Source organism: Cibotium barometz, chromosome 65, assembly GCF_041138505.1.
Source record: "Cibotium barometz isolate CiBa-2024 chromosome 65, ASM4113850v1, whole genome shotgun sequence".
Taxonomy (NCBI): domain Eukaryota; kingdom Viridiplantae; phylum Streptophyta; class Polypodiopsida; order Cyatheales; family Cibotiaceae; genus Cibotium; species Cibotium barometz.
The window spans coordinates 8,693,382-8,719,417 of record NC_141110.1 but is presented as its reverse complement, the minus strand read 5'-3'; the positions used below and the strand labels follow the sequence as shown (position 1 = coordinate 8,719,417).

Sequence of the window (26,036 nt, the reverse complement as noted above, 5' to 3'; positions counted from 1 at the left end):
CTCCCGACCTTGGGATTAGTGTCCCCATCCTCAATCATGTCCACATGTTCCATATTCTCCATGTCCTTTAGCTCTTGAAGAACCAAGGCTTGTTTGTGTGGTCGCCCTTTTGGCATGACAGGCTAAAATGGAAAATGGAGCAATGGAAAGCTCAAATCTTCTTTGATTTTGGAGATTTTTAGTTCTACAAGAAGCTCTAGATGTGGACTATCCAAATATGTAAAAACAGTAAGAATCCAATGTACCCTACTATTCTCTGTTTTAGGGTTTACGTGTTAGAAATTTGAAAATTTTTCCTAAAACTTTGAATAGAGGTCTGAATCTTAATGTCTTTGGCTTGTTGGAAAGCTATTGAATAGAACTATCACCCCTTCAAGCCGTTTCACTTCAATCCAGGCCTAAGTACTCTCTGTTTTGACTTTTGGTCAAAGTCAACTATGTAGAGTTGACCTAGTGATGACTGGTGTCAGAACCAAGTAGTTTTTGCCTCAAATGAAATCCCTAAAGGAATTCTTTGAGTCCGTGTACTTATCTTGATAAGATCTTGAATGTTCCCGAACTAAATTAGGATTTTGTATTTTCTAAAAAACCTTAATTTGGCCACCCTTCAAAAGTCCGATCAAGGATGTCTTTAGCTCTTCTTTACCATCCCTAGTTTAGTAGTTTTTATTCTTACTTTTGTAATTCTTAGCCGATTTTTCTAGTTTACTAATTAATTTGCTTTACCGCCGCAGTCGGAGACTCTAGTTTACCACCCCTAGTTTACTAGGATCAGATGGGCCAAAAATGGTGACAGGCGACGAGATCGTCCTATGAACGTAGATCCCAACATTTAAGACCCAGTGTTACTTAGTCTTGAGGGTAGTATGTGCAAAAAGATGATGTATGTACATCACATTTAATTTGGACTCGAACATGGCCTACTCTTTTCTTCTGAAGTGAATGTAAGAAACTATAAGAGAATAAATAATTGTAGTTTTTGCAACCCTTACCTTTCTGTTACATTGATTCTGTATTGAGGATTCTGAAATCTGTACAAGCTACAAAGGTAGCTTGCGAGTGTGATGTGCACAAAGAATTGCAATAACTGCATCTTCATTTACATATTGGGCAGCACGTTGCTTTATCTCCAACCGAAGTTGCCATGCATATATCCCTGGTATAATTCCAACCATTCCGCAAGACGCTTTATCTGCAGTATTACATTACACTGCCCATTGCCATTACACAGCCGTCCTAAATGGCTGCTTCTTCTTCTTCTTCTTCTTCCTCTAGACAAGAAGCAGCTGCACTCTCAAATATTATACAGACTAAGCTCCGCATCAGTTGCCAGCAACATGTCTTTTACTATACATATCAAAAACTTAATACTCATCATAGCCATCGCCGTCGTCTCCGTAGTCTTCACCGTAGGGCAACCCATAATTTGAAACCTGATGATCTTCCATGTTGACTGTGTCATCATCTACATCTTCATCTTCAACCTCCTCTATTTCATCTTTTCCAAGTCCCCCCTCACCCTTTGCATGAGTTTGATCCATGGCTACCTTACTATCTTGTTTACCTCCCGGGTCATTAGTCACAACACTATCTGCCCACTTGACGTGTTTATGCTTCGCTTCATCTGTGTCCATACTATCTTCTTTGATCTTTTCATCAGCTCTGTTTATAGCTTGAGCAGCATCCTGCAGAATTGGACACTAGCTCTCTCTCTCTCTCTCTCTCTCTCTCTCTCTCTCTCTCTCTGTGGTATGCATGTACGCACATGAGCAGAAAATATACAGTTTCATGTTAAGAACAGCAAAGAATGGTAGTTATGATTGGCATTTGATAGCTTAAAAAGTAACCAGAAATCAACAATAATGCATTTACTACATACCTCTCCATCGAACAACTTTTCCAATGCATTGTAATTTACTTTCGAGCTAAGCTTCTGCAACAAGAAAAACATCAAGCAACAACAACTAGGAGGTTTGCAAAATTTGTGTATCCTTTCCAACACCCCTAAACCCCAATACACACGCCCCACCCACCGACTCCTCTCTCTTCTTCCAGCGCCCAAACAGGATATAAACAATACATCACCTTGCTTTGCAGCATTTGCCGGGTTGCCTCTGTAGCAGATTCAGCTGGTCCTTTACTTTTTGCTTCATCTCGTTTACGTTTTCTGTCCTGAAGGAGGAAATTCAAAAGTCAGGTGAACTAACCAAAATTGTGATAGTGCATGGGAAGGGTGAAGTTGTAGCGAGTAGGGAGGTCTTGATGCATATAAAAGTATTTGCGTGGCGCATTCCACAAGAACCTTTTTCAGTTCGGCAACAGCAGCTGCAGCTGCAGCTGCGAGCTCGACTGCACTGGCCGAGTCCGCACCAGCAGCTGCTAGAGCAGCAGCATGGGCAGCCTGACTTGCAGCAAGCGCTTCCTGCTTGGCTTGTTGCTCCTGGATATCATCATGTTAATGCAGGTTAGAGAAACGTGTTCCCCACAGAAAGGAGAGACAAATGTGTGTAAAGATACAAAAGATTGGGTGTGTTTACCTCCAGATACTCTTTATTCATTTCTGTCCAGATGATGGTCTTCAGCCGAATCTCTTCTTGATTGTGAAGGTAACCATCCACCTTTTCAAAATAATTTTAGACTTTATCACAAAGAGTGAAACAAAATGAAAGCATGCTTTTGCAATATACAGGTCAAGAATCCACCTCATCATCATCGATGTCAGAGAAGGTCTCTCCATCTCCACCGAGCTCATCCACCTCAGAAGCTTCAGCCAAACGGTAGTGGAACTCTTCAGCAGTATCACATGGTGTTCTTTGCTTTGGTCCATCTAAACCAGACTTCAATTCATCATAATCAGGGCATGAATGTCCCATCTTATGCTGGTCATCAAGGTAATCAACTTCGGACTCTTCAATGTGTTTGGACACCCTCTCTGGAGCTATCTCTGCTTCACTTTTCATGTGTGAAGAAGCAGACTTCGAGCACTGTGCTTCCATGCAATCCTGGCAGTCATCAAACAGAGTCATGCAGGCACTGTGTTTTGCGCTCAATATGCACACACACACACACACACAGGCTTGCTGGTAGTACATGGTTATGCTCGGGCAGGGATCGGACAGGACTATATGGGGAGTATATGGACCTGTTGGGTTGGCCATGTTTTTTGTTTCCTGCTTCCAAGCATGATGATTGATATCATACAAGTTGGGCCATGTTTCTGTTGGGTTTCTATGAAGATGCCTTGATACTCCCAGAGACCATATCAGCATACATCACATACAGGAGTTATTTGCTCAGATACATACGTTGGTCACCACATACAGGACTTGCTTGCTCAAGGTGGGGATGCCCAAGTGTTGTTAAAATTCAATGGCAAGCCAATCATCAAGCCTTACAACATGAAGTGGACAGGGTGAAGTTTACTCCCCAACATTAATTAGGACATTTCTTGAAGTCACTGAGCAGGATTCATACAAGCCATTGTATGGCTACGTGCCAATGACATGAAGTGGACAGAGTGAAGTTGACTCCCTGTTTCTAGAGGAAAAATCAGCATGGCAGCATGCCTATCACCAACCTAGTGATTTTGGAAAGTCCACATGGAGGCCTTCTGAACAAAACACCACTCAACCCCTGCAACACTCAACAGCTGTGTCACCAAAGTCATCCCTAATCAAACAAATGAAAGAGCCAACAGCCAGATTTTTTCCTCATGGATGCCAAACCTTGGCACCTGTTTTAATGGCTTTCCCCCACATGGAGGCCTTCTGAACACAACCACCACTACTCAACCCCTGCAGCATCCTGCACCTGTCCCCAAAGTCATCCCTAATTGAAAAAATGGAAGAGCCAATGACCACAAACAGCTTCAACCAGAGCTTTCTTCGTGGATGCCAGACCTAGGCACCTGTCTTAATGGCTTTCCCCCACCAAAACAATTATCCCCATTTACAAAGGAGGAGTGCAGTATGGTGGTTGGGCACTTGATGGACAAGATCTATGGAGCTGAGATTACTTGAATGACTGGGATGAGAGCAAAGAAATCACAGCTACCAGTCATGCAGGATGGCATGGAACCATTCCACTTGCATTGGGAAGCCTAGCATTGAGAGTATAAATTTTTACTGCTGCTTTGGGTTTCTCCAAGGCCTTTGACACGACAAGGGAGAACAGAAAGATGAACACGTTTCACTTCATTGCTCTCTATACTATTGAGTCCCAAGGAGACAATGATTAGTAAGTACCAGTTCAAAGAGATTTTAACACTCTGCAGAGTCATCAAACATGGGGTTCACTAAGCAGACAAAGCTCACTCATGATGGATATAAACAGATAGCTCCATAAACCCTAAACTCTAAATCCTCAACATTTCAGACTACAATGTATGTGATTCGACAAATTTACTTTAAAACACACTAATTTTATTATGAAAAAGATACAAAGTTCAACGTCATTCACTACCTGGCTCCGTTCCATGGGAGGATGGACTGATTCAGGCATCTCTTGATTTGATGACACATCCATCTTCTTGCCTGACTCAGCTGCCACTTCACTCTCAGTAGGATTTCTTATGCCTGTGTGATTTTCCCCCTTCTTTTTCCTGGGAGTTCTTTTTCCTTTAACTCTGGCTGTTCCTGGTAACTGGCCCCTCATTACAGCTGCTTCCTTTCCAACTGTTTCTTTGCTCTGGCTTCCTTTAGGTCGGCCCCTCCCTCGCTTCACCTCTTCTCCACTTGATGCACCTTTACTTTTCTTGATGTGGTTGTCACCATCTAAAAGCAACTCTTGCTCTTGCAGTTTCTTCTTCTCTGCCTCCATCTTTTTCTTCTCTGCCGCTTGGAATGCAGGAGGAGCAGCACCTCCATCAATGCCTCCTGAAACCCTGACAAACTGGACAAATTCAGTGTTCTCGGTGAGAAGAGCTTCCACAAAATCTGAACGTCTAAGGATAAATCCAAGCTTCTCTTACAAGGTCTTGTTGCATGACAACATTTCTTTTACCTCTTCATAACAACTTTTACATAGACCGACTGCAAAGTGGGCTGCTCCTAGCTTCTTGTGCTCACAGAGAACCTCTCGCTGATTATCACCCTCACAAGTGGTATTCGGTGCTTCAATTGCCTGAGAAAGCAATTCAAACTCTTTGGCCCTCATGTCAAATTCTTCTGCCTGCAAGGAACACGTTTTTGGTTGAGAACTTGGAGCCCATAAACATAATATTTCAAAGACCACCATGTTTACAACAAAGAAGATGCTACAGGTTGCAGCTGAGAAACATGATCAGTGTAACCTGAGGCTTTACTCACAGTTAAGCTGCCAGACTCTGTTTTTTCAAACTCAATTAAGCGTTTGGTTAGAGTTCCTTCACATATATGTACAACACTCACCTGCAGAAAAGCAAGAGAACATTTGCAACCTTGCTTGCTAGGGACCTATGATCAAAATACAAAGCCAGTAACACATCTTACCACATCTGTTTTTGTGCATTCAAAACCATGAATATGTGCTGATATAAATAATGCTGCACCACAGATTCCACTTGGTCTTCTTCCCGTCTGGAAATTTTAAAACGAGCATTAGTTAAGCTCCAATTATTTCGCATGATCCTCTGGTCACTGTGCTAACACTTCACAAACACGGAAACCTATAGGGCATAGGAAGAGAACCTGCATCCAGTCCCGCTTCATGCTTGCTACCAGTCTGAGAGCCGTATTGGCAATTGAATGAAACTTTTTCCCATGACCAGAGGTTTTCCTCAGTAGTCCTGTAAAATGCAAAATACACATACGTTCCCATGACTTAAGCTATATCAATATCTGCAGAAAGACAAAATGGCCCATCGGAGTGCATCATCACAAAAGATCAAAATGAAATGGAATGTGAGGAGAGGTGAAAGAGCACATGAATGCCACGTGGTGGGTGTCAGACCTTGGTATATCCTGGCTATATGCTCCAAGGTGCGGTCTGTGACTCGTGACCTCGCTCTTTATCAAGGCAAATCTTGGCTATAAGCTCCAAGGTGAGGGCTGTGACTCGTGACCTCACTCTTTATCAAGGCGACAGATACAAAGGCAGCCACATTCTGATCCCTCCTGCCCATCTAAAGACCATGTGCCTGATTCTCCTTTGGCTCCCCTCTGATCTCCTACGATGAATGTGGCCCCATGATCTAAGGTTCGTGAACTTTAATACAGCGGCCCTTGAAGGCAGCTAGCTGTTTGGAGGTCAGGACAATGACTTACTGTGGTGGAGGTGTCTCAAGCCACACAGAATCACAGATGCCACAATGTCTTCTCCTCGGCATTACGTTCTCTAAGTCTCTGCTGGCCAACATTCCGAAAAAACATTGCAAGTGTGTCACTCTGGTTTCTTTCTAGTCTTCTATCTCTATACCTCTACATTTCATGTAAAAAAAGTGCCACACTATATTTCCATCTCTGGTTCCCATACTCTAACACTCTTTAGAGAGGGCAAAAAAAGGTAGCGAAAATGGTCGTGATCCTCATCCTCTTGACGAGATCGCAACTTACTGCTGCTTACATAGAAAGCTGAATTACACTCTTACTGTATTACAACATTCCGACACTCAGGGCATGACTCCCATTTCAGACTCTCCTTCCCACATATCAAAAAGTCATAACACCCCAAGGCCTTGCACAAAGCAATATATATAGAAACAGTAACCAGGGTGATGTATATGTGTTTATATAGTACAATATATACAATACTTACTTGCCACAAAAGTGGACATGTGGACATGACTGTACAGACAAGCACAGAAACTAAGGCTAGACACAGTGCAGACTCATCATGAACCCTTGTCCAAGAACGAGTCACCGGCCAATGTACCACCTGTTAGAATTTGTGCATCTCAGTGTATTTATAGGCTTTACCTATTTTGGGTATTTTAGCTATTTCTCCTAGTTTTTGGAAGTTGTGAGCAGCCGTACAGCTCACTCCCTTCACTATAAAAGGGGTCTCACATATTCACTTGATGTAATCCAATCCCTTGCACATTGTTCAACACCTCTGCTAGCTATTGCCATTGTAAAGCTGGTTGCTATTATAAAAGGTGATCTTGTCCACTCTCTCCATCTCCTTTACTCTCTCTCTCTCTCTCACTTGTTTAGTTTATGCTTCCACCTGTGCATTCTCCAACATAGTATCATTCGCTCCACACTTCTGCAATCTACCTGCCATCTCCTTCTTTGCCTTGCATTTTGCTTCCATAGCTTCTCCTGGCCGCAGATCAGTCTCCTACAGTGGCTGCTTTTCACTACCCGGCTGCGCTTTCTGGTCTAGCCATCATCTTCTTGCTATCGGCCAGCCTTACAGGCTGCGTTTGGCTGCGTTTTCTGCTCTGGCATCAGTTGGTGGTGAGTTTCTTGCATGTGGTGTTGCTAGACAAGTGGCACTACATCTTCTTCCTCCACGAGTCGCTGCCCTTCCGGTAGGAGGTTCCCGGTGGTTCTAGGACTGTTTTGCTGCTGTCCAGCCTCTTTCTCTCTCAGATTTGAGAGGGGGCTGATTGGTCATGGTGCCTTGCTTCGTTGGAAAGCACTCGAGAGGAGTTCTGGAGTGCTGAGATTTGTATTCTTTGTTGCTGTGGATATGGCTCCCCCCTGTGTCAAATAAGGATGACGAGTTGAACGGACCCAACTATGTCCATTGGAAGTTGAAAATGCACATCTGGTTCATCCACAAGGGTTTGTGGGAGATTGTTCAGGGCAGTGAGAAGAAGCCCGAGCGTCCTCAGAACTCTAGGAGGTGGACTCAAGATCAAGAGGATGAATTCCTTGCGGAATTACAAGACTGCGATTCGAAGGCGCATTCAGTGCTTATGCATACCATCACACGATGGTCTCACCAGCCGTGCAAACTCTCAACAGTGCTCATCAGGTATGGTCTAAATTGGAGGATCTCTTTGCTCAAGATTCGTCGATGAGGGCAGTTACTTTGCAAGAGCAACTCTACAATTTGTTATTTCCTGCAGGCAGTGCTATGGAGTTGTTCCTCATGAAGGCCAAGGTTATCCATGACCAGTTGATGGCAATGGGTGCTCCTTTGTCCTGTGCTCAATTGGTTGCACTTATCCTCACCAAGCTTCCCCCGGAGTATGATGTGGTTTCTTGAGCTTTGAGGTGCCAGGTCACAACCACTCAATTGGAATGAAGATCTTAGCTCCCTACTCTTGGAGTCCGTCCTAGTCTCACAGGATAAGATGAAGGTATCTCTCAACAGTTCTGATCAAGCATTTTCTACAGTTCAGAAGAAAGGTCGGAGTCGTTGCTTCTCATGTGGGAAGAGAGGACATATGTTAAAGGACTGTTTGTCCAAGAAGAAGGACAAGACCAAGGGCAAGTCTTCATCTCAGAAAAAGGACAAAGACATGACAAACGACAGTGATACAGATTCTTCTAGTAACACATCTAGGGCTCCTAGGGCGCTTCCGGCTCGGGAGGACTGTTATGACCCTGTGTTTTTCTCTGGACAGTATGCAGGTGGGCACGGAGACATGGTAGACAGTGTGAATGGCATTGGTTTGGAGTTGATAAGAAAACCCATGTGTGGACAACCCCAAGTGTGAAGGGGACAAAAAGAATTAAAGTCTAAAGGTTTTATAATCTTTGATGATTTAAAAAAAAGCTAATTTGAAAAATGCGCCAGCTGCAGGCAGGGTTTTGCTCTCTCTCTCTCCTCCTCGCTTGGCACATGGGCGGGTTGGACTACAGGCGCACAGGGGCTGTCCATGCTCTTTGAGAGAGGTTGGCTACAGTAGAACTGCAGGAGAGCTGCCGCACATTTGCTCCCCTTATTGGCTACTATCGGGCTGGCTTCAGGAGGGGCACAGCCGACAGGTGGCACAAGAGAAGACAGGCTGAAAACTCATCTCTCTTCCTATCTCACCACTGGGAGTCTGATCCTTGGAGTTTTGTTTTTCCCGAACACACGTACGCGTTCGCTCTGTGACATCAGTGTTTCGACTGGCAGCGTTTTCTCTCCTCTTCTTGCTGGCTCATCGTTGTCTCAGAGGTTCTCCTCTGGCCCTTTGTGAGAGGAAAGGTTTGCGGCTTGGAGGGCAAGAACAGGGAAAGCTTCGGGGCTGTTTTGGACGAACTTGTGGACTGTGTTTACAGCTGTATGCATGGACACTTGGCTGCGTGTACAGCAAGGATGTATCTTAAGAAGAGACAGGAAACAAGCCTATGGTTTATGGGATACATGTCTTTGGTTTCATGTGGGAACATGTCTTTGGATTCATGTGAACAGGTTGTAGGTTTCTCAAGGAGATTAGTTACATGCAAGCTGTGGCTATAGGGAAGGACATGTGGTTTGGACCCTACTGCTGTTTGGGAAAGGGTTTGAGGGATCCATGGTAGAGATGGAGAAGACCTTTGGAAGCAGGGAGGTGTTGTACAGGTGTGCCTTCTCTATGATATGCTGTGCTGTAATATGGAGAGTTCTCTTTTGGAAACAGATTAGAGTTTTTACTGTGAGATAGGAGCACTGGAAGTATCGCGATGTGTGCTGCTCATAGGGAGAGAGACTATGGGTAGTCGTGGCAACCCGGATCGTGGGGGAAAACTTCTGTATGTAGGACTCATGTGAGAGAGTCTTTCGATGTGAACAATGGCTGGATTTATTTGTGGATGCCGAGTGGACAAGAAGCCATGGCAGGGTCTTTGCAAGCTTCACGAGTTCTACTTTGACCGCTGATTTTCCAACCTTATTGTAATCAAAGCTCTCTTATAATCAATTAAAGAAACACCGCAAGGGAGGGCCAATCGGTGTCCGTGTACTGTTTGCAGGAGCACTCTAGCTCCCCCTATTTGTTTTCCCTTTCCAGGTCCTCAAAGGTGTTAAAGTGTTTTGTGTGCGAGTGTTTGTTTCTCACCGCCCGTCAAGTTTCTGAAGGCCAGTTTCATGGTTCCGTTACTGGGACATCGTCGACTTTCTCAAGGAGGCGAGCCCGTGGTTGTTTCATGAGAGTCACATCAAAAGCTTCAACATGTGGAAAGTGAAAAGGAAGTCCAGGAGGCAGTGCAGGATTGTATGTCTTTGCCTATATGAGGTGAAGAGTAATAGCTAAAGATGAAGCTCAGGAGAAAAGACACCAAGGACAGGAAGTAGTCATCCAGGAACAAGAAACCAGTTGAAGTGTTATGGTGCAAGAGATGGGTTAAAGGCTATGCCTTTCAACACTTTGTCACCATTGGTATCTTCACGGAGGCTTCATGGGTTCGGAAGGCAGCTTCTTTCTATGTTTAGCAGTGGTGATCTACTATGCTTCATTAGGGACTTGTGCTTACCACTTGGGTGGAGTGCAAGTAGGTTTTGGGTGCTTGAGGATGTATCAGATAAGGCTCAGACGGAAGTGGAGAAACTTGATGAGGTTCTTATTCCCGAGCAGATACTGGCACACAAGGAAAGAAAGGTACAAGGTAAAGTTTTCCGTTTCTTGTGAAGTTCAAGAACTGTTCACCAATGGATGCGAAGTGGATGGAGGAGGGTGACTTAGCAAATTCACCTCAGGTATTGCACCTTTATCTTGATGCCTTTGAGTTGGAGCCAACTCTTGTTACGGCTCATTCAGGTTCAATAGAGCATGGGTCTGGAGCATTGCGTGATGCTCAAGAGGGGGGTAGCACCTCCGCTCCCTTGTTACAGATAGGCTCCGTTGTCATCTAGGAGTTGCTTGGTGACATCTTTGTATTCACCCGAAGGTAATGGAGGCTGACAGTACATCTGCTTATGGGACTTCTATGATATTGTGTACTAGTCACATGAGACGGTAAAGTTGGGTATGGTTCACAGTCGGCCGCACCATGAACTATAACTGCAACTATGGATAGTTTTTGCCTTTGGAACTAAGGTATGACTGAGAAAGATCGGGACATTGATCTTTGTCATATGGTTCTGGCTGTTCTTGACCACAGGATTGGTCAATTGGATATTGAGATGATGCTATTTGGGAGTTGGTCTCCTTTGGAATGGCATGGTTTGGTTGAGCTCAAAGTCTGCAGCAACCTGAGCTAACACTTCGAGACTCTATGAAGGGCATAAGTCTTGCGAGCAGTCCTAGAGTAGGTTTGGTTCATGGATATATGGATCGAACTCTATTTGTGCATGTATGCATACACTTTTTGACGTATTATTGTATTCTGGTGCCATTGGATCCTGGTACCATTGAGAATACATTGGGTAATACTCTCGATTGTGTGGTGTGATGCATGTATATTGGTATGATACATCAAGTACTTTATTATGTTCATGGATGCACCACTACGTGTGACTCCTACGGGATGGCCATGAGACATATGTGGGAAGTACTTAGTGGATGTATTGTTTGGATGCATTGAAATTTGAGAGCTTTCATATGCTCATGTTGTACCACCAGTCGTGGGTCCTACGGGATGTCCATGGGCGTAAGGCTTGTGAGCAGCCCTTAGACTGTTACTTTAGAGTAGGTAGAGCATCTTGAGGAGCATATTGTTTGCAAATGCATATATGTGTCATGCATATGTGTGTCATATGTAGAATGATGCATGGTTTTGTTTTTGGCTAACACACGTTATGTGTTTCCACTTGGTTTTAGACTTTTGCTGCAGGTTCTGAAGGAACAAGCAAGAGTTGTTTGTCACTTACACGTGACGGTGTGGCCATATTGTGCAAGATGATTGTTTCATCACCCAGATGCACTTGAGGGCCATTGCTTTTGTCATATGGGGAGTCTTTGCTCATAAGATGCCTTACTGTGCCATTGAGTGCAATCGAGGACGCTTGCTATTTTTCAAGAGGGGGGTATGTTACGACCCTGTGTTTTTCTCTGGACAGTATGCAAGTGGGCATGGGGACATGGTGGACAATGTGAATGGCATTGGTTAGGAGTTGATAAGGAAACCCATGTGTGGACAGCCCCAAGTGTGAAGGGGACAAAAAGAATTAAAGTTTAAAGGTTTTATAACCTTTGGTACAAAGGGAATTTAATTTATAAGGTTTTATAACCTCTGATGATTAAAAAAAAAGCTAATTTGGAGGATGCGTCTTTTTGCTATTACTATTGTTTTTGCTTTTTAGGAGAAAAGCGCACTGTTTTTGAGGCGCCTCCTTATTTTTTAAAAGGGAGAGGGTGGAAGAGCCCACGTGGGGGGGCGCTTCTTCTTGGATGGCTGGTCGCCAGGGAGCATAGGCGACACACAGAGCTGCAGCGCAGGGCTTATCCTCTCTCTCTTGGTAAAAAGCAAGGCGGGCACAGGAGGGCTGAACTGCAACTGCACATGGGGGGGCTTCTTTTGGCAAAGATGGGGCTGGTCAGGCTGCAGCACACACGCCTTTCTCTCTCTCTCCTTGCAACGAACACGTGGGCTGGACTGTAGGAAGTGGACTGCTCACGCTTGGGCTCTCTTTGCAAAAAGCAGGTGGCGCACAGAGCTGCAGGCAGGGTTTTGCTCTCTCTCCTCCTCGCTTGGCACATGGGCAGGTTGGACTACAAGCGCACAGGGGCTGTCCACGCTCTTTGAGAGAGGTTGGCTACAGTAGAACTGCAGGAGAGCTGCAGCACATTTGCTCCCCTTATTGGCTACTATCGGGCTGGCTTCAGGAGGCGCACAGCCGACAAGTGGCACAGGAGAAGACAGGCTGAAAACTCATCTCTCTTCCTATCTCACGACTGGGAGTCTGATCCTTGGAGTTTTGTTTTCCCCGAACACACGTACGCATTTGCTGTGACATCAGTGTTTCGACTGGCAGCGTTTTCTCTCCTCTTCTTGCTGGCTCATCGTTGTCTCGGAGGTTCTCCTCTGGCCCTTTGTGAGAGGAAAGGTTTGGCGGCTTGGAGGGCAAGAACAGGGAAAGCTTCGGGGCTGTTTTGGACGAACTTGTGGAGTGTGTTTACAGCTGTTGTCACGTGCATCCCGCACTTGGATGCCACGTAGACATATCTGTACAGAAGGTGCAGGACCTGGGATGGTGAACTGGTCCCATGTGAGCCCAGTCCGAGACGAGTCACCCAGGGATCCATCTCAATTGTCCGAGGTCAGGTGTGCATTGTCCTGCACAGGAGTCTAAGGTCAGGTGTGCACTGTCCTCCATGCAAGTCCACGCTGTGAGTCTCCCTCTGGAATGATGTCAGTGATTCTGTGTATCTGGTATGGTACCGGATGCTAGATCACTGAGTAGTTAGTTAGGGTTTGCGTTTAGAACAAGGGGCCAGCCCATAGGGCTACCCCGGGTCTTTGTGTGGGCATGGGGATAGTGTGGAACCACCCCCATGAGGGCCAGGAAGGCCCTGGCTGAACCCACCCGCCATGGAGGGGCTGTAGGACAGCCCCAGGGGCCAGGCCAGGGGTAGCCGACTGATTATCCAGCCATGGGAGGGGTATAGGGCAAGTATGGGGCAGCCCATACAGGCTGCCCAGTCCCCAAACAGCCTAGAAAAGGTGCCCAAACTTGACTTAAAGCAGGCGCCTGATGTCCAGCCAGCCAAGAAGAGATGCACAGACTTTATGGGATTTTTTCCAGCATTTAATGCTGAATTTACAGTCGTGGGACAGAATATTGCTGGCCACCTGGATTTACAGCTGGCCGACTGCCCTTTATGGAGTAGTATAAATAGGGAGCCCACAATCCCATTGTTTCATCTCTTTTCTCACCAAGAGCTCAAGCATAAAGAGGCTAGACAAGCCAAGAAGGTGCTAAGCAAAGGGGTGAAGGACTGCAGGTCAAGGGCAGGGATTTTCCAGCCAAGAAAGGTCAAGGATTTTCTGTATTTTCTTTCAGATTTACATCATTCTAATAAAGCAAATACACCATCCGTGGTGGGGGCCCTACAGAGGGTATTTGGGACCCAATACTGTGTCCTCTCTCTCTCTCTCTCTCTCTCTCTCTCTCTCTCTCTATTTTATGCACATCTTCATTTAGTTTGTGCGTTAATTCCGTCGCGAAAAGAGTGCTGATTTCTGAGCATTGAAGTTACCGATTCTTCTCCGAAGCTTCCGCATGTTACACTGGTATCAGAGCCTACTTCAAGTGCAAAGATTCAGCAAAGAAACCAGAATTTTTTCTCACTCGTGTGGTTGGTTTTTAGATGCCGGTGGACTACCCCTTTCGAAGTGACTCCTGTCCCTCGAAGGACGGTTGGTTTTCAGCCTCCGGAAGCCTCCGGACGTCTCACAGATAGTGGATGGTCAGATTGCGTTCCGGAAAGGAAGTGCATTTTCCTGCTATGGCAAGCTTCGACGAGACGAGAGAGACCAAGAACCATGGGACCAGAGTGCACCAGGTAGCCCAGCTAGGGCAACAGTCTTGAGTGTTATAGACATGTTCCAGCAGATGATGCGAGCAATCGCAGAACAGACAACCAAGTTGGATGAGCAGAAGGCGCAGATCTTGGCTCTGGAAGAGCGTACCCGTTCTCCAACGTCGCGTTTTCCATCTCCTCCTCCCTCTCCTTCCGTATCCCAAATTCCAGATCCTCGACACAAGGACCCTCTCGCGGGGTCATAGCCACAGCCGAGCTCTTTGCTTGAGTTGCAGATGCGTGCATTGGAGATCCGACAATGAGAAGACGAAGCCATGCGATGCGTGGAACACGAGCGTTACCTCAAAGCTTTGGACGCCAGATTGACACCGGCGGCGCCCTCAAATCATTTTCCCGAGAAAATGAACTTCAGTAAGTATAATGGTAAACTCGACCCCACAACTCTTTATTCATGGTTGCATCAGTTTGAAGCTTACTTTGCCACAGTTAGAAAAACAGATACTGACAGAGTGATCTTAGCCAGTTGGTACTTGGAAGGTGAGGCCATTCCTTGGTGGACTCAGTGGGCTCATGCCCACACCAGATTAGGTATAGCAGCTTATGTGTGGGACGTGTTTGTCCGCGACCTTAAGCAGCGGTTTCTACCGCCCCACTACCTTGAACGACTCGAAGACGAGTTCAGGGGAGCGCGTCAGAACGCGCAACCAGTCCTTTAGTTTGCCAATAGAATCTCGACTTTATGTTTGCAATTAGGCTTATTTGATACGGACAAGAAAGGGCAGTTTTTGTATGGCCTTGACACGCAAATCCAATGGGAGGTGCGTATGTTTAGGCCAACAACCTTTGAAGACACACTCTCGCTTGCGCAGAGTGCAGAAATGAAACATAATGGTGGCAAGCCCAAGACTTCCCAGCTAGCTTCTCCTAGGGCTACCGCCTCGGGGGGGGCAAAGGCGAGAACCAAACGGGGTCTTCCCCAAGACAGAGCCCGAGAGCCTCTAGCTCCAAGAACTTGAACAATGCGTCTAAGCTTACTCCAGACCAGCAAGCGGAGGCAGGTAAGACAGGTGGCAAGTTGAGTGCCGAGGAGCTTTCTCAGGACAAGGAGGGTAGATGTTTTTTTTGTCATACAAAAGGACATACTTCTCGGGATTATCCGAAGAAGCCTCCAAAGCCAGCCGCCATGGTGAGCTCAGCTCCCACACAGACCCCAGCAGCTACCCTTAGTTCTTCAAACCCCAGTGCTTCAGTTGGAGCAATTATTAGCCGGGAGCTTGAAGATAAGCAGAAGGGTGGCCATGACCAGGAGTATGAGCGCAACGAATTGCTCAAGTCCTTTGGCTACATAGATGGCCAGAGAGTCGTTGTCTTGTTTGACAATGGCACCACGGAGGATGTGGTCACAGAACAGGCCGTTAGGCGTGCCCGTTTCGATTTGACTTCGGTGGACAAACAGGTTGAGGATTTTAGCACAAGCATGACGAGCGTCAAGTATGAAGCTCTAGGTGCTAAGTTAGTTATTCAGGGCGTAGAGTTTGTGCGTGGTTTTATGGTTGCCCCTCTCGTAGGAGCAGACATAATTTTGGGTATTCAGTGGTTTCACAAGTTTCTTCTTGATGTCAAGTGGGACAAGCACACGTTCCAGATCAATCGGAATGTGTCAAACGCCCCAGTGACCATTAAGTGTGAGCCAGGAATTCCGAACTTTCCGCTCATAAGCCACTTGCAGGCTAAGCGAGCAGTCAGGAAAGGCGTGCAGTGTGCGATGATTTACATCCAGACAGCCCAGATGGTGGCCAGTGCTTCCGAGAAGTACTCGGTTCTCCATGAAAAGTTCCAGAAGATTTTTCTTTGGGACAGCCTCCCTCCCCAGCTCCCCCCGTCCAGACCGGAGGACCACAAGATTGACCTCCTCCCACACTCGGAACCCCCGAGCAAGTTTCTATATCGCCTTTCCAAGGCAATGGAATCGGAGTTGGACCGCCAACTCCAAGAATTGTTGCAATCTGGCTTCATCCGCCCCAGCGTGTCGCCATTTGCAGCACCGATCTTATTTGTCAAGAAAAAAGACGGGTCTTCCCGTTTGTGTGTCGATTATCGTGCACTCAACAAGCTGACTATCAAGAGCAGATTCCCGATGCCTTGAATTGACTATATTCTCGAGAGGCTGAATGGAGCAAAGGTGTTCTCAAAACTGGATTTAAAGAGTGGGTACCACGAGGTGCGGATTGTGGAGGGGGACATCCCCAAGATAGCCTTCCGTACGGAACGGGCCCACTATGAATACGTGGTCATGCCTTTTGGCTTCACGAACGCCCCAACTACATTTAACCGCATGATGGTGTGTGTTTTCCAGGATTTGATTGGAAAGTGTGTGTTCATATTTTTGGACGACATACTGGTATTTTCAACCACGGTTGAGCAGCATGACGTTGATGTGGAGAAAGTCCTTAGGTTGCTAGAAAGCAACGAGCTTTAAATGAAAAGAAGTCGGAATTTTATCTGTTCTAGGTGCATTACTTGGGATACGAATTAGTGCTGAAGGCATTCGACTTGATCCGGCTAAAGTGGCCGAGATTGTCAACTGGGAAGTACCTCAGACAGCCTATGACATTAGATCCTTTGTGGGTATATGACAGGCATACTCCACCCACATCGACAAGTTTTCTGACCTCTCGGCAGATCTCACCGATCTGCTAAAGGGAGTGAAGACAAGAAGGCAAAAGATTCGAATGACTCCGCGAGCATTGGAGGCATTCCAAAACCTCAAGGTGGCTTTATCAGAAGCGCCTTGTTTAGCACTTGCCTCATGGGACGAACCATTTCAGGTGATCACCGATGCGAGTAACATTGCAATTGGAGGTGTATTGCAACAGAATGGTCATCCAGTCGCTTACATGTCTGGTAAGTTACTACCCACAGAGAGAAACTACTCAATCTATGATCATGAACTCCTAGCAGTTATACACGCCTTGAAACATTGAAAACATTTTCTGTATGGCCGTGACTTTGAGGTTCGCACTGACCATCAGGCATTACGCTGGATTCAGACAATGGCAAGTGCACAGTGGAGTGATCAACAACACCGCTGGAGTCAGATATTTCAACAATTCGGTGGTATGATTGAGTACCTTCCAGGAACGGCCAATCCAGTGGCCGATGCTTTGAGAAGGAAGGGACAGGTGACTACGATTCAGACCACTAGACTTGATATTGTTGGTATAGGACTAGATGACAAGCACACGTACGAGGATTTTGAGGAATTCGGTACACAGTGGGAACAGGCATTGGATGCCACAGGACCATGCCACTTTCTGATACGCGATGGTTGGCTTTTCTACAAAGGCCGACTGTGTGTCATGAAGTCGTTCAGGGCAGCTCTTCTCCATGATGCCCATGACGCCATTACAGGTGGTCATAGGGGAATGAATTCGACTCTGGAGAAATTGGAACGGCAATACTATTGGCCAAAGATGAGGCGTGATGTGTTTACATATGTAGAACCCTGTGATATTTGTCAAAAGGTGAAAGCTCCTCGTAGAAAGAAGGTAGGGTTGTTACAGCCCTTGCCAATTCCTGAGGGTCCTTTCCAAGACATTTCCAAGGACTTTGTCACGAATCTGCCTGAGTAAGCGTAATACGCAGTGCTTAACTATTGTTGATAGATTTAGCAAATTTGTTATGCTTATTCCTTGCAAGGCCAATGTGACCGCCGAGGATGTTGCCCAGTTGTTCATTCGGCATTGGTACCCGATTGTTCCTAGGACCATAGTGTCAGACCGAGATGCCAAGTTTACCAGTCATTTTTGGAGGGCATTGTTTGATAACTTTGGTACTAAGTTGAATTTTTCCAGTGCATTCCATCCACAGACAGACGGCCAGACAGAGATATACAACCAGTTGGCCTTTGATGTGCTGAAGTGTTATGTCCACGATAGTGGGAATCATATTTGCCTTTAGTTCAAGCTGTTTTGAATGATTCTTTCTCTTCAGCTATTGGGAGGACTCTATATGAGGTAGCATTTGGAAGACCTTTCCAGTCATTGTTGACCAGGACCTCGTCTTCAGTACCTGAAGCGAACATAGTGACGGAGTCTTACCAGGAGATTTTAGAGTCAGTAAAAGACAGATTGGCTAAAGCGCAAGAGGCCTACACTCGACAGGCCAATAAAGACCAAAGGGATATGAAGTTTTCGGAAGGGGATTGGGTTTATCTTTGGATTATGAAACAAAGATTGAAACAGGTGGGCAAGTGATGCCCAAAGTTGTCTTTCAGGAGCTTTGAACCTTTTCCCATCAGGAAAAAGATTAATGAGGTGTCTATGCAGTTAAAGCTACCTCCAAGTTGGACTATGCATGATGTGTTTCACGTTAGTTGGTTAAAGCTATATGCAGGTCCTATCCCTTCAGAGGTCAAAGACGAAGCGGAACCAGATATTGTTGATGAAGCAAAAGTTATGGTTCCAGAACAGATCCTTCTTCACCGTTTCAAGCATGGCTCAGGCCGAAGACTACGACACTTCCTCACGAAGTTTCAGGACCGAGGGACCCATGAAGCAGTATGGCTCGACAAAGAGTTTTTCAGAGACTATCCGGCGTTATTGACGGATTATTTGGAGGCTATGCAGCTTCCGTCAAGTTAAGCAGAAGGGGATATCACGTGTATCCCACACTTGGATCCCACGTAGACATATCTGTACAGAAGGTGCAGGACCTGGGATGGTGAACTCGTCCCATGTGAGCCCAGTTTGGGACGAGTCACCCAGGGATCCATCTCAGTTGTCCGAGGTCAGGTGTGCATTGTCCTGCACAGGAGTCTAAGGTCAAGTGTGCACTGTCCTACACATGAAACAGTGCCAGTCCACGCTGTGAGTCTCCCTCTAGAAAGATGTCAGTGATTTTGTGTATCTGGTATAGTACCGGTTGCCAGATCACTGAGTAGTTAGTTAGGGTTTGCGTTTAGAACAAGGGGCCAACCCATAGGGATACCCCGGGTCTTTGTGTGGGCATGGAGATAGTGTTGTGGAACCACCCCCATGAGGGCCAGGAAGGCCCTGGCTGAACCCACCAGCCATGGAGGGGCTGTAGGACAGCCCCAGGGGCAGGCCAGGGTAGCCGACTGATTATCCAGCCATGGAAGGGGTATAGGGCAAGTATGGGGCAGCCCATACAGGCTGCCCAGTCCCCAAACAGCCTAGAAAAAGTGCCCAGACTTGACTAAAAGCAGGTGCCTGATGTCCAGCCAGCCAGGAAGAGATGCGCAGACTTTATGGGATTTCTTCCAGCATTTAATGCTGAATTTACAGTCGTGGGACAGAATATTGCTGGCCACCTGGATTTACAGCTGGCCGACTGCCCTTTATGGAGTAGTATAAATAGGGAGCCCACAATCCCATTGTTTCATCTCTTTTCTCACCAAGAGCTCAAGCATAAAGAGGCTAGACAAGCCAAGAAGGTGCTAAGCAAAGGGGTGAAGGACTGCAGGTCAAGGGCAGGGATTTTCCAGCCAAGAAAGGTCAAGAATTTTTTGTATTTTCTTTCAGATTTACATCATTCTAATAAAGCAAATACACCATCCGTGGTGGGGGCCCTACAGAGGGTATTTGGGACCCAATACTGTGTCCTCTCCATCTTTCTCTCTTTCTCTCTCTATTTTCTACACATCTTCATTCAGTTTGTGCGTTAATTCTGTCGTGAAAAGAGTGCTGATTTCTGAGCATTGAAGTTACCGATTCTTCTCTGAAGCTTCCGCATGTTACAGCTGTATGCATGGACACTTGGCTACGTGTACAGAGCAGGGATGTATCTTAAGAAGAGACACGAAACAGGCCTATGGTTTATGGGATACATGTCTTTGGTCTCATGTGGAAACATGTCTTTGGATTCATGTGAACAGGTTGTAGGTTTCTCAAGGAGATTAGTTACATGCAAGCTGTGGCTATAGGGAAGGACATGTGATTTGGTACAGCCCTACTGCTGTTTGGGAAAGGGTTTGAGGGATCCATGGTAGAGATGGAGAAGACCTTTGGAAGCACGGGGGTGTTGTCCGGGTGCGCCTTCTCTATGGTATGCTGTGTTGTAATATCGAGAGTTCTCTTTTGGAAACAGATTAGAGTCTTTGCTGTGAGACAAGAGCACTAGAGGTATTGGGATGTGTGCTGCTCATAGGGTGAGAGACTATGGGTGGTCGTGGCAACCCGGATCGTGGGGGAAAATTTATGTATGTAGGACTCATGTGAGAGAGTCTTTCGATGTGAACAATGGCTGGATTTATTTGTGGATGCCGAGTGGACAAGAAGCCATGGCAGGGTCTTTGTAGGCTTCACGAGTTCTACTTTGATGGCTGAGTTTCCAGCCTTATTGTAATCAAAGCTCTCTTATAATCAATTAAAGAAACACCGCAAGGGACGCCACTGCGTTTTGGGGCCAATCGGTGTCCGTGTACTATTTGCAAGAGCACTCTAGCTCCCCCTGTTTGTTTTCCTTTTCCAGGTCCTCAAAGGTGTTGAAGTGTTTTGTGTGCGTGTTTGTTTCTCACCGCCTGTCAAGTTTCTGAAGGCCGGTTTTAAGGACCAAGATGGTGCACTTCTCTACTATACATGCAGTTTCCTCCATGTGCTTCTAGCTAGAGGAGGCTTGTGGACGGGAGAGGGGGCTGATTGCAGCTCCCTGGTGCATAGGAACCGTGATTCAGAATTCCAAGCATTAGACATCTGACAGGACATGGTTATCTTTGGTGTAGCAAAAATTATGAACTAGATCTGTTCCAAGTTCATTGTTTGAGGCTTTTGGGACGTGATGTGTTTTCCATCCACTGTTGGGGATAATGGGCGCGGTGTGTCCTGCAGCTCATCATCTATTCTTGGAGTTCACTACACACTTGTGTGGGAATTCGTAGCCAAGCAAAGTTCCTTGCCGTTCGTGGTGGCATTTTTCGAGGAAACAGGTTGGCATGTGATTCTAGTATTCGCAGTGCTAGAGGTTCCATGGTTGCATCTTCATCAACTTATCTTCTTCAAACTCTTGCACACTATGAGCTGCAGAGGGGGTGTTAGAATTTGTGCATCTCAATGTATTTACAGGCTTTACCTATTTTGGGTATTTTAGCTATTTCTCCTATTTTTTGGAAGTTGTGAGCAATCGGCCAGCTCACTCCCTTCACTATAAAAGGGGTCTCACATATTCACTTGATGTAATTCAATCCCTTGCACATTGTTCAACACCTCTGCTAGCTATTGCCATTGTAAAACTGGTTGCTATTATAAAAGGTGATCTTGTCCACTCTCTCCATCTCCTTTGCTCTCTCTCTCTCTCTCTCACTTGTTCTGTTTATGCTTTCGCCTGTGCATTCTCCAACACCACCCAGGGTGATGTGTGCGTGTCCTAGGCCATCGCATCCTGCCTGTCTGACACTGAACTTGTATGCCACTGGCAGTATGACATGATGCACATGGGAGCGAGGACACTTATGTTGGGTGTCCAAGGGAAACCCCAATTTAGTGTCTTGTGCCCGTCTGACACTGAACTTGTATGCCACTAGCAATATGATACAATGTACATGGGATCGAGGACACTTGTGTCAAATGTCCTAGGCAAACCCCAATCTAGTGTCTTGTCAACATTTGGCCATCAGATTGTGTGATTGTTACAAGCATTGAGATTGATCGTGATAACGCACAACAGGGCCTTCTTTATACCTTTATGTGGTGAGAATCTCTAGCATCCAAATTCACAAAGCAGAGAGAGAGAAGAGAATGAGTGAGTGAAGTAGATGACACCTTATTGGGTCCCAAATACCCGCTGAAGCCTAGGCCCGCCCGCCCCCTCCCCCCTACAAGTAGGAGTATTTGCTTATATTATTCTTTGGAGAATGTTGTACATGCTTGAGAAAGAAGCGATATGAATGCCCAATGCAAGGAAAAGGAAGACCGTACTACATGGGGACCGGGGTTGCCTAGGACACCCAACATGCGTCTAATAAGTGTTTTGGCACCCTGTACATCATATCATACTGCAATGATATACAAGTTCAATGCCGGACAGTCACGACATAACGATGCCGACACACACTCAAACACAATTGACCACTCTAAGCAGAACACCGGTAACTCACCCCTGAACAAGGGCTCACAATGAAACTGCACATATATCCGGCCTCAAGTTCTGCACTCGTCTGTACAGTTGTGTCCACGTTCCATCCAAGTGTGGGATGAACGTGACACAATCCCTATGTATGAACACAAGAAAGAGCTCATACAAGAAATCTTACTTTAAATAATTTGTTTCCGAAAAAAGAAAAGCAAAGAGCAAGAAATACTTACGATCTGTAAAGCGATGGATAAATAGACTTGGGTCAACAGGTTTTTGCATAATAGGATGCTGTTCTAGACTTAAGAGCCTGCACAGCTGAAGAAACACCGCACCCAGCACATACCTGGAAAAAAATCGAAAGATGGATTACACACACTTTAAAAGAAATAGATACTCTAAAGACAATGCTGATAATGATGTAAACCTACACATTGGTTTGCAAGGAGTCTGAGAAATCGATAAGTAGAAATGGCTTCTGCTCTTGCCTGTAAGAGACCGAAACCAGAGATTGTGTATAATATCAAAGGTCAAAAATCAGGTTTATTTCCAAACTTAACAAGGGAATTACAAGATAACTGCTACCTGCAAATGATGTACAAGCATGCAGCTGCCACTTGGTTTGTTCGGCGACCCCTCGTAAAGTTCCGTTCAACTGCAATCTGCATTTAAAGAGAGTTTTACAGCCAAACCAAGGAAGTTGAAGCCAACACCATAGCTTGTTTGTCGTGCTTCAGGCTACTATCAATCTAGCCATTTGTTTTCACATGCTAAAAGGGTAATGTTGACTGCACACCAGTGGCCAATTGAAGAAGAGTTTTAAAAGATTACAATGTATAAGCGATGAGCAGCATTTACAGCATCCTCTCTGGCACTCATGGCAAGAAAGTCTGCAATATCCCTGATCTCACTACGTCCTGTACAAAAAGCCACATTGATCATGAGTTTATGAATCCACACACACATACACACAAAGGTTTGCAAGAGGCTGAAATGGCCTGTAAGACCAACAGGGTACAATGTGTACATAATCTGAAATAGGATATGCATATATCATCCCTACAAGTTATAACAAAAAAGAAAAAGAAAAAACGAAGCTGAGCAGGGCAGGGCAGGGCAGGGCAGGGCAGGGCAGGTCATAAGGAGATGAAAAACCTTGAAAGACCAAGTTTTGTGGAAACAGGGGATGACATTGCTCATCTAATCTTGTCTAAGTCAAATACAGGAGGAAGGAGCCAGACTGAGAAGACAGCCAAGCAAAATCACAGCAACAAAAGAGCTGGTACCCAAGCACAAGTAGTTCCTTGGTGGAGAGTCCAAGAAATGTTAAAGGTAAAGTTGGACGTCCCTTACTACTGTAGAGAGAAGAAGATGGATCCTCAAATCCACGTCTAGGCTTTTGAGAAATGGGCAAGCTGAAAGAAAATGAATGATGAGTTGGCCAATCATGAAGCAAGCTTTTGTCAAAAAAATCTGAGCTACAGAAAGTGATGAAGACCTGCTATACAAACTGAGCAAGATCAAGTAGATACACCCGTTACCTTGGGCAACAACCACAAGCTGTCTGGTGATCCTTACGCCAAGTGTGCCCTTTTACCCATTTTAACAACTGAGAGTTAGGAAGGTGGCTAGCGTGAACTTATCCCAATGTAGGTAATAAGGGTCGACAGCCAGACCGGTCAACCAAGATAAACTTCCTGCCACCCACAAAAACCAGAGCACAAATAGCAACCTGTCTTCTGTTTGAACTTTGTTGACTCGCCTTAACTCCGTGCTTGACACTCTCAGGGTCAGAATCATCATATCATGTCGCCAGAAATACACACATGCCATGAGGAGGGGGGTTGGGGGGATGGGGGATGGGGGATGGGGGCTTCAGACCAGCCATAGGATCAGGCTGCTCTAGCAGGCCACCCCTCCACCCAATGGATATTAGGTCTACCATCAAATACTACCAATGCTATCGAGAAAAGTTATCCAGGTGGGCTCATCAGACGGCTTTTCCACACAGCTTTCCTGATAAATTTACTGATAGTGAAATCACTCCCAACTCCGCCGGGCAAAATTTTCAGCAATAGCCTCTAGACTCTAATCAAGCTTGGCCATGCTGGCCTTGGCAGTAAACTTGCTCTCCTTGAAATCGACCCCACGACTGTGCTTTCATGTGATCAAGGTGCTTGTTATTGTGTCCACTACCCCATATGAGGCTGCAGCCAGAACTACAAACAATAGGTCTTTGTCCTTTCATACGCTAAGTCGTGGTAGAAGACAGCAGCTCTTGATTCTCTAGGCAACCTTCACCTTTCCACCACTTTGAATTTTTGCCACTGTAGTGATACAAGCCTACTAAGCAAGAGAAAATATTAAACCAACTACGCACAAGTTATTCTTTTTGCTTCAAATGTAGAAAAAACCAGGTAACCTTTCTCCAGCGTCTTCTCATGTGAATCTGTTGCATAGGCATGTCCTTCACTTCCAGAGTCTCTATAACTACTGTACTGCCTATCCCTGATAAAATTGCCCTGCACTTGACTCTGCAAGCCCATAAGAGCAAAGTTAGAGTCGTTTAGTCAGAAACATTTACCTGGAAGATTGGTCGACCAAATCACCTGTCCATCTGCACTCTTTGAAAATGTAGGATCTGATGAATAAATATTGTCATCCAACACTCGCCCACATCCAGTGCAGCACCTACATTAAATTCTCATATAGCCCTCAGTTTAAAAATGGCAATCTCCCTTTCTAATGCTGCACCCTCGAAGCACATGACAGCACATTGTTCTAAATATGGTGATATACATCAGGGAGGCACCACCATAAAAAGGTGTGTATGCAAACTCCACATTACATACGTGAGAAAGCCAGTCAGTAGTATCAAAGCATGTACAAGGTGGGGAAATCCATAACATACCACCCATAAAACAGCTCAGAAATATAGTTTATGTAGATGATTGGGAAATTATATTAACAGGACTCTCCCTCTGTGAGGCCACAGTTTCTGAGGTCATTACATAAATATCACGTGATGCAATCAGAGTGCCGTACAACCTGCACTTGCGAGGGTTTATACTTACGTGAAGCCGTTGATGTCGTCGGCTTCGGCCTGCTGGTCCTTCGCGCAGTAGCTGCACCACACCATCTCTTCAAACTCTGCGGATTTGCGCAGGTATGGCCCTGAATTTGTCAAACAAATAAGAAGATAAAAGCGCTGCTCAAATTGCGTTCTCCAGCCACTGCCCTAGTGGCAGAGCCTTTTGTGTCCCCACAATTCCACCACGGTTCGATTCACAGCACCAATATACATGGTGGACAGACGCTAGACACAACGATAACAATAATAATGCAAATTGACTTGTGGAAGGGTAAAATTCGTTTATATCATAAGACATGGAAGGGCACAATTCCGATTCCCACCACAATAATATAGTGGATGAATCTCAAAGACACTAGAAATGACAATAACAATAATAATGCAAATTGATTTTTTTTTTTAAACTTGTGAAAGGGTAAAATGACTCGGGTCAGAAGATATGGAAGGGCAAACGAAAATAGCATAATTCTAGAACTCAAGAAAAGAGAAGCAGGGATTGATCCATAACATCATGGACCTTGTGGAGGTTCAAGCTCCTTTCTATAGTGGTTATATGCTTCGCTAATGAAATTAAGGTTCTTCAGATAAAAAGCTTCT

General features: G+C 45.6%; 1 protein-coding gene across 3 annotated transcripts; it reads right to left on the bottom strand.

Annotated features, from left to right (window-relative positions):
* Positions 1–926: 926 nt before the first annotated feature.
* LOC147602889 (uncharacterized) lies at positions 927–25,697 on the bottom strand. Of its 3 annotated transcripts, XM_086797015.1 has the most exons (18): positions 25,423–25,697; positions 24,958–25,039; positions 24,771–24,882; positions 23,180–23,265; positions 22,934–23,010; positions 22,780–22,836; positions 22,582–22,694; positions 5,667–5,764; positions 5,469–5,555; positions 5,307–5,387; positions 5,002–5,169; positions 4,462–4,890; positions 2,703–3,002; positions 2,538–2,618; positions 2,303–2,440; positions 2,086–2,172; positions 1,880–1,933; positions 927–1,685 (listed from the first exon to the last, which is right to left on the bottom strand). In XM_086797015.1, the coding sequence occupies exons 1-18, from the start codon at positions 25,485–25,487 to the stop codon at positions 1,365–1,367; spliced, it is 2,436 nt and encodes an 811-aa protein (XP_086653141.1). In that variant the 5' UTR covers positions 25,488–25,697; the 3' UTR covers positions 927–1,364. The 3 variants fall into 3 exon arrangements, with proteins under 3 accessions (XP_086653141.1, XP_086653143.1, XP_086653142.1); XM_086797017.1 differs by lacking the exons at positions 24,771–24,882; positions 24,958–25,039; positions 25,423–25,697 and adding exons at positions 23,702–23,763; positions 23,890–23,988; XM_086797016.1 differs by lacking the exons at positions 24,771–24,882; positions 24,958–25,039; positions 25,423–25,697 and adding an exon at positions 23,890–24,028.
* Between the last annotated feature and the right edge of the window lie 339 nt (positions 25,698–26,036).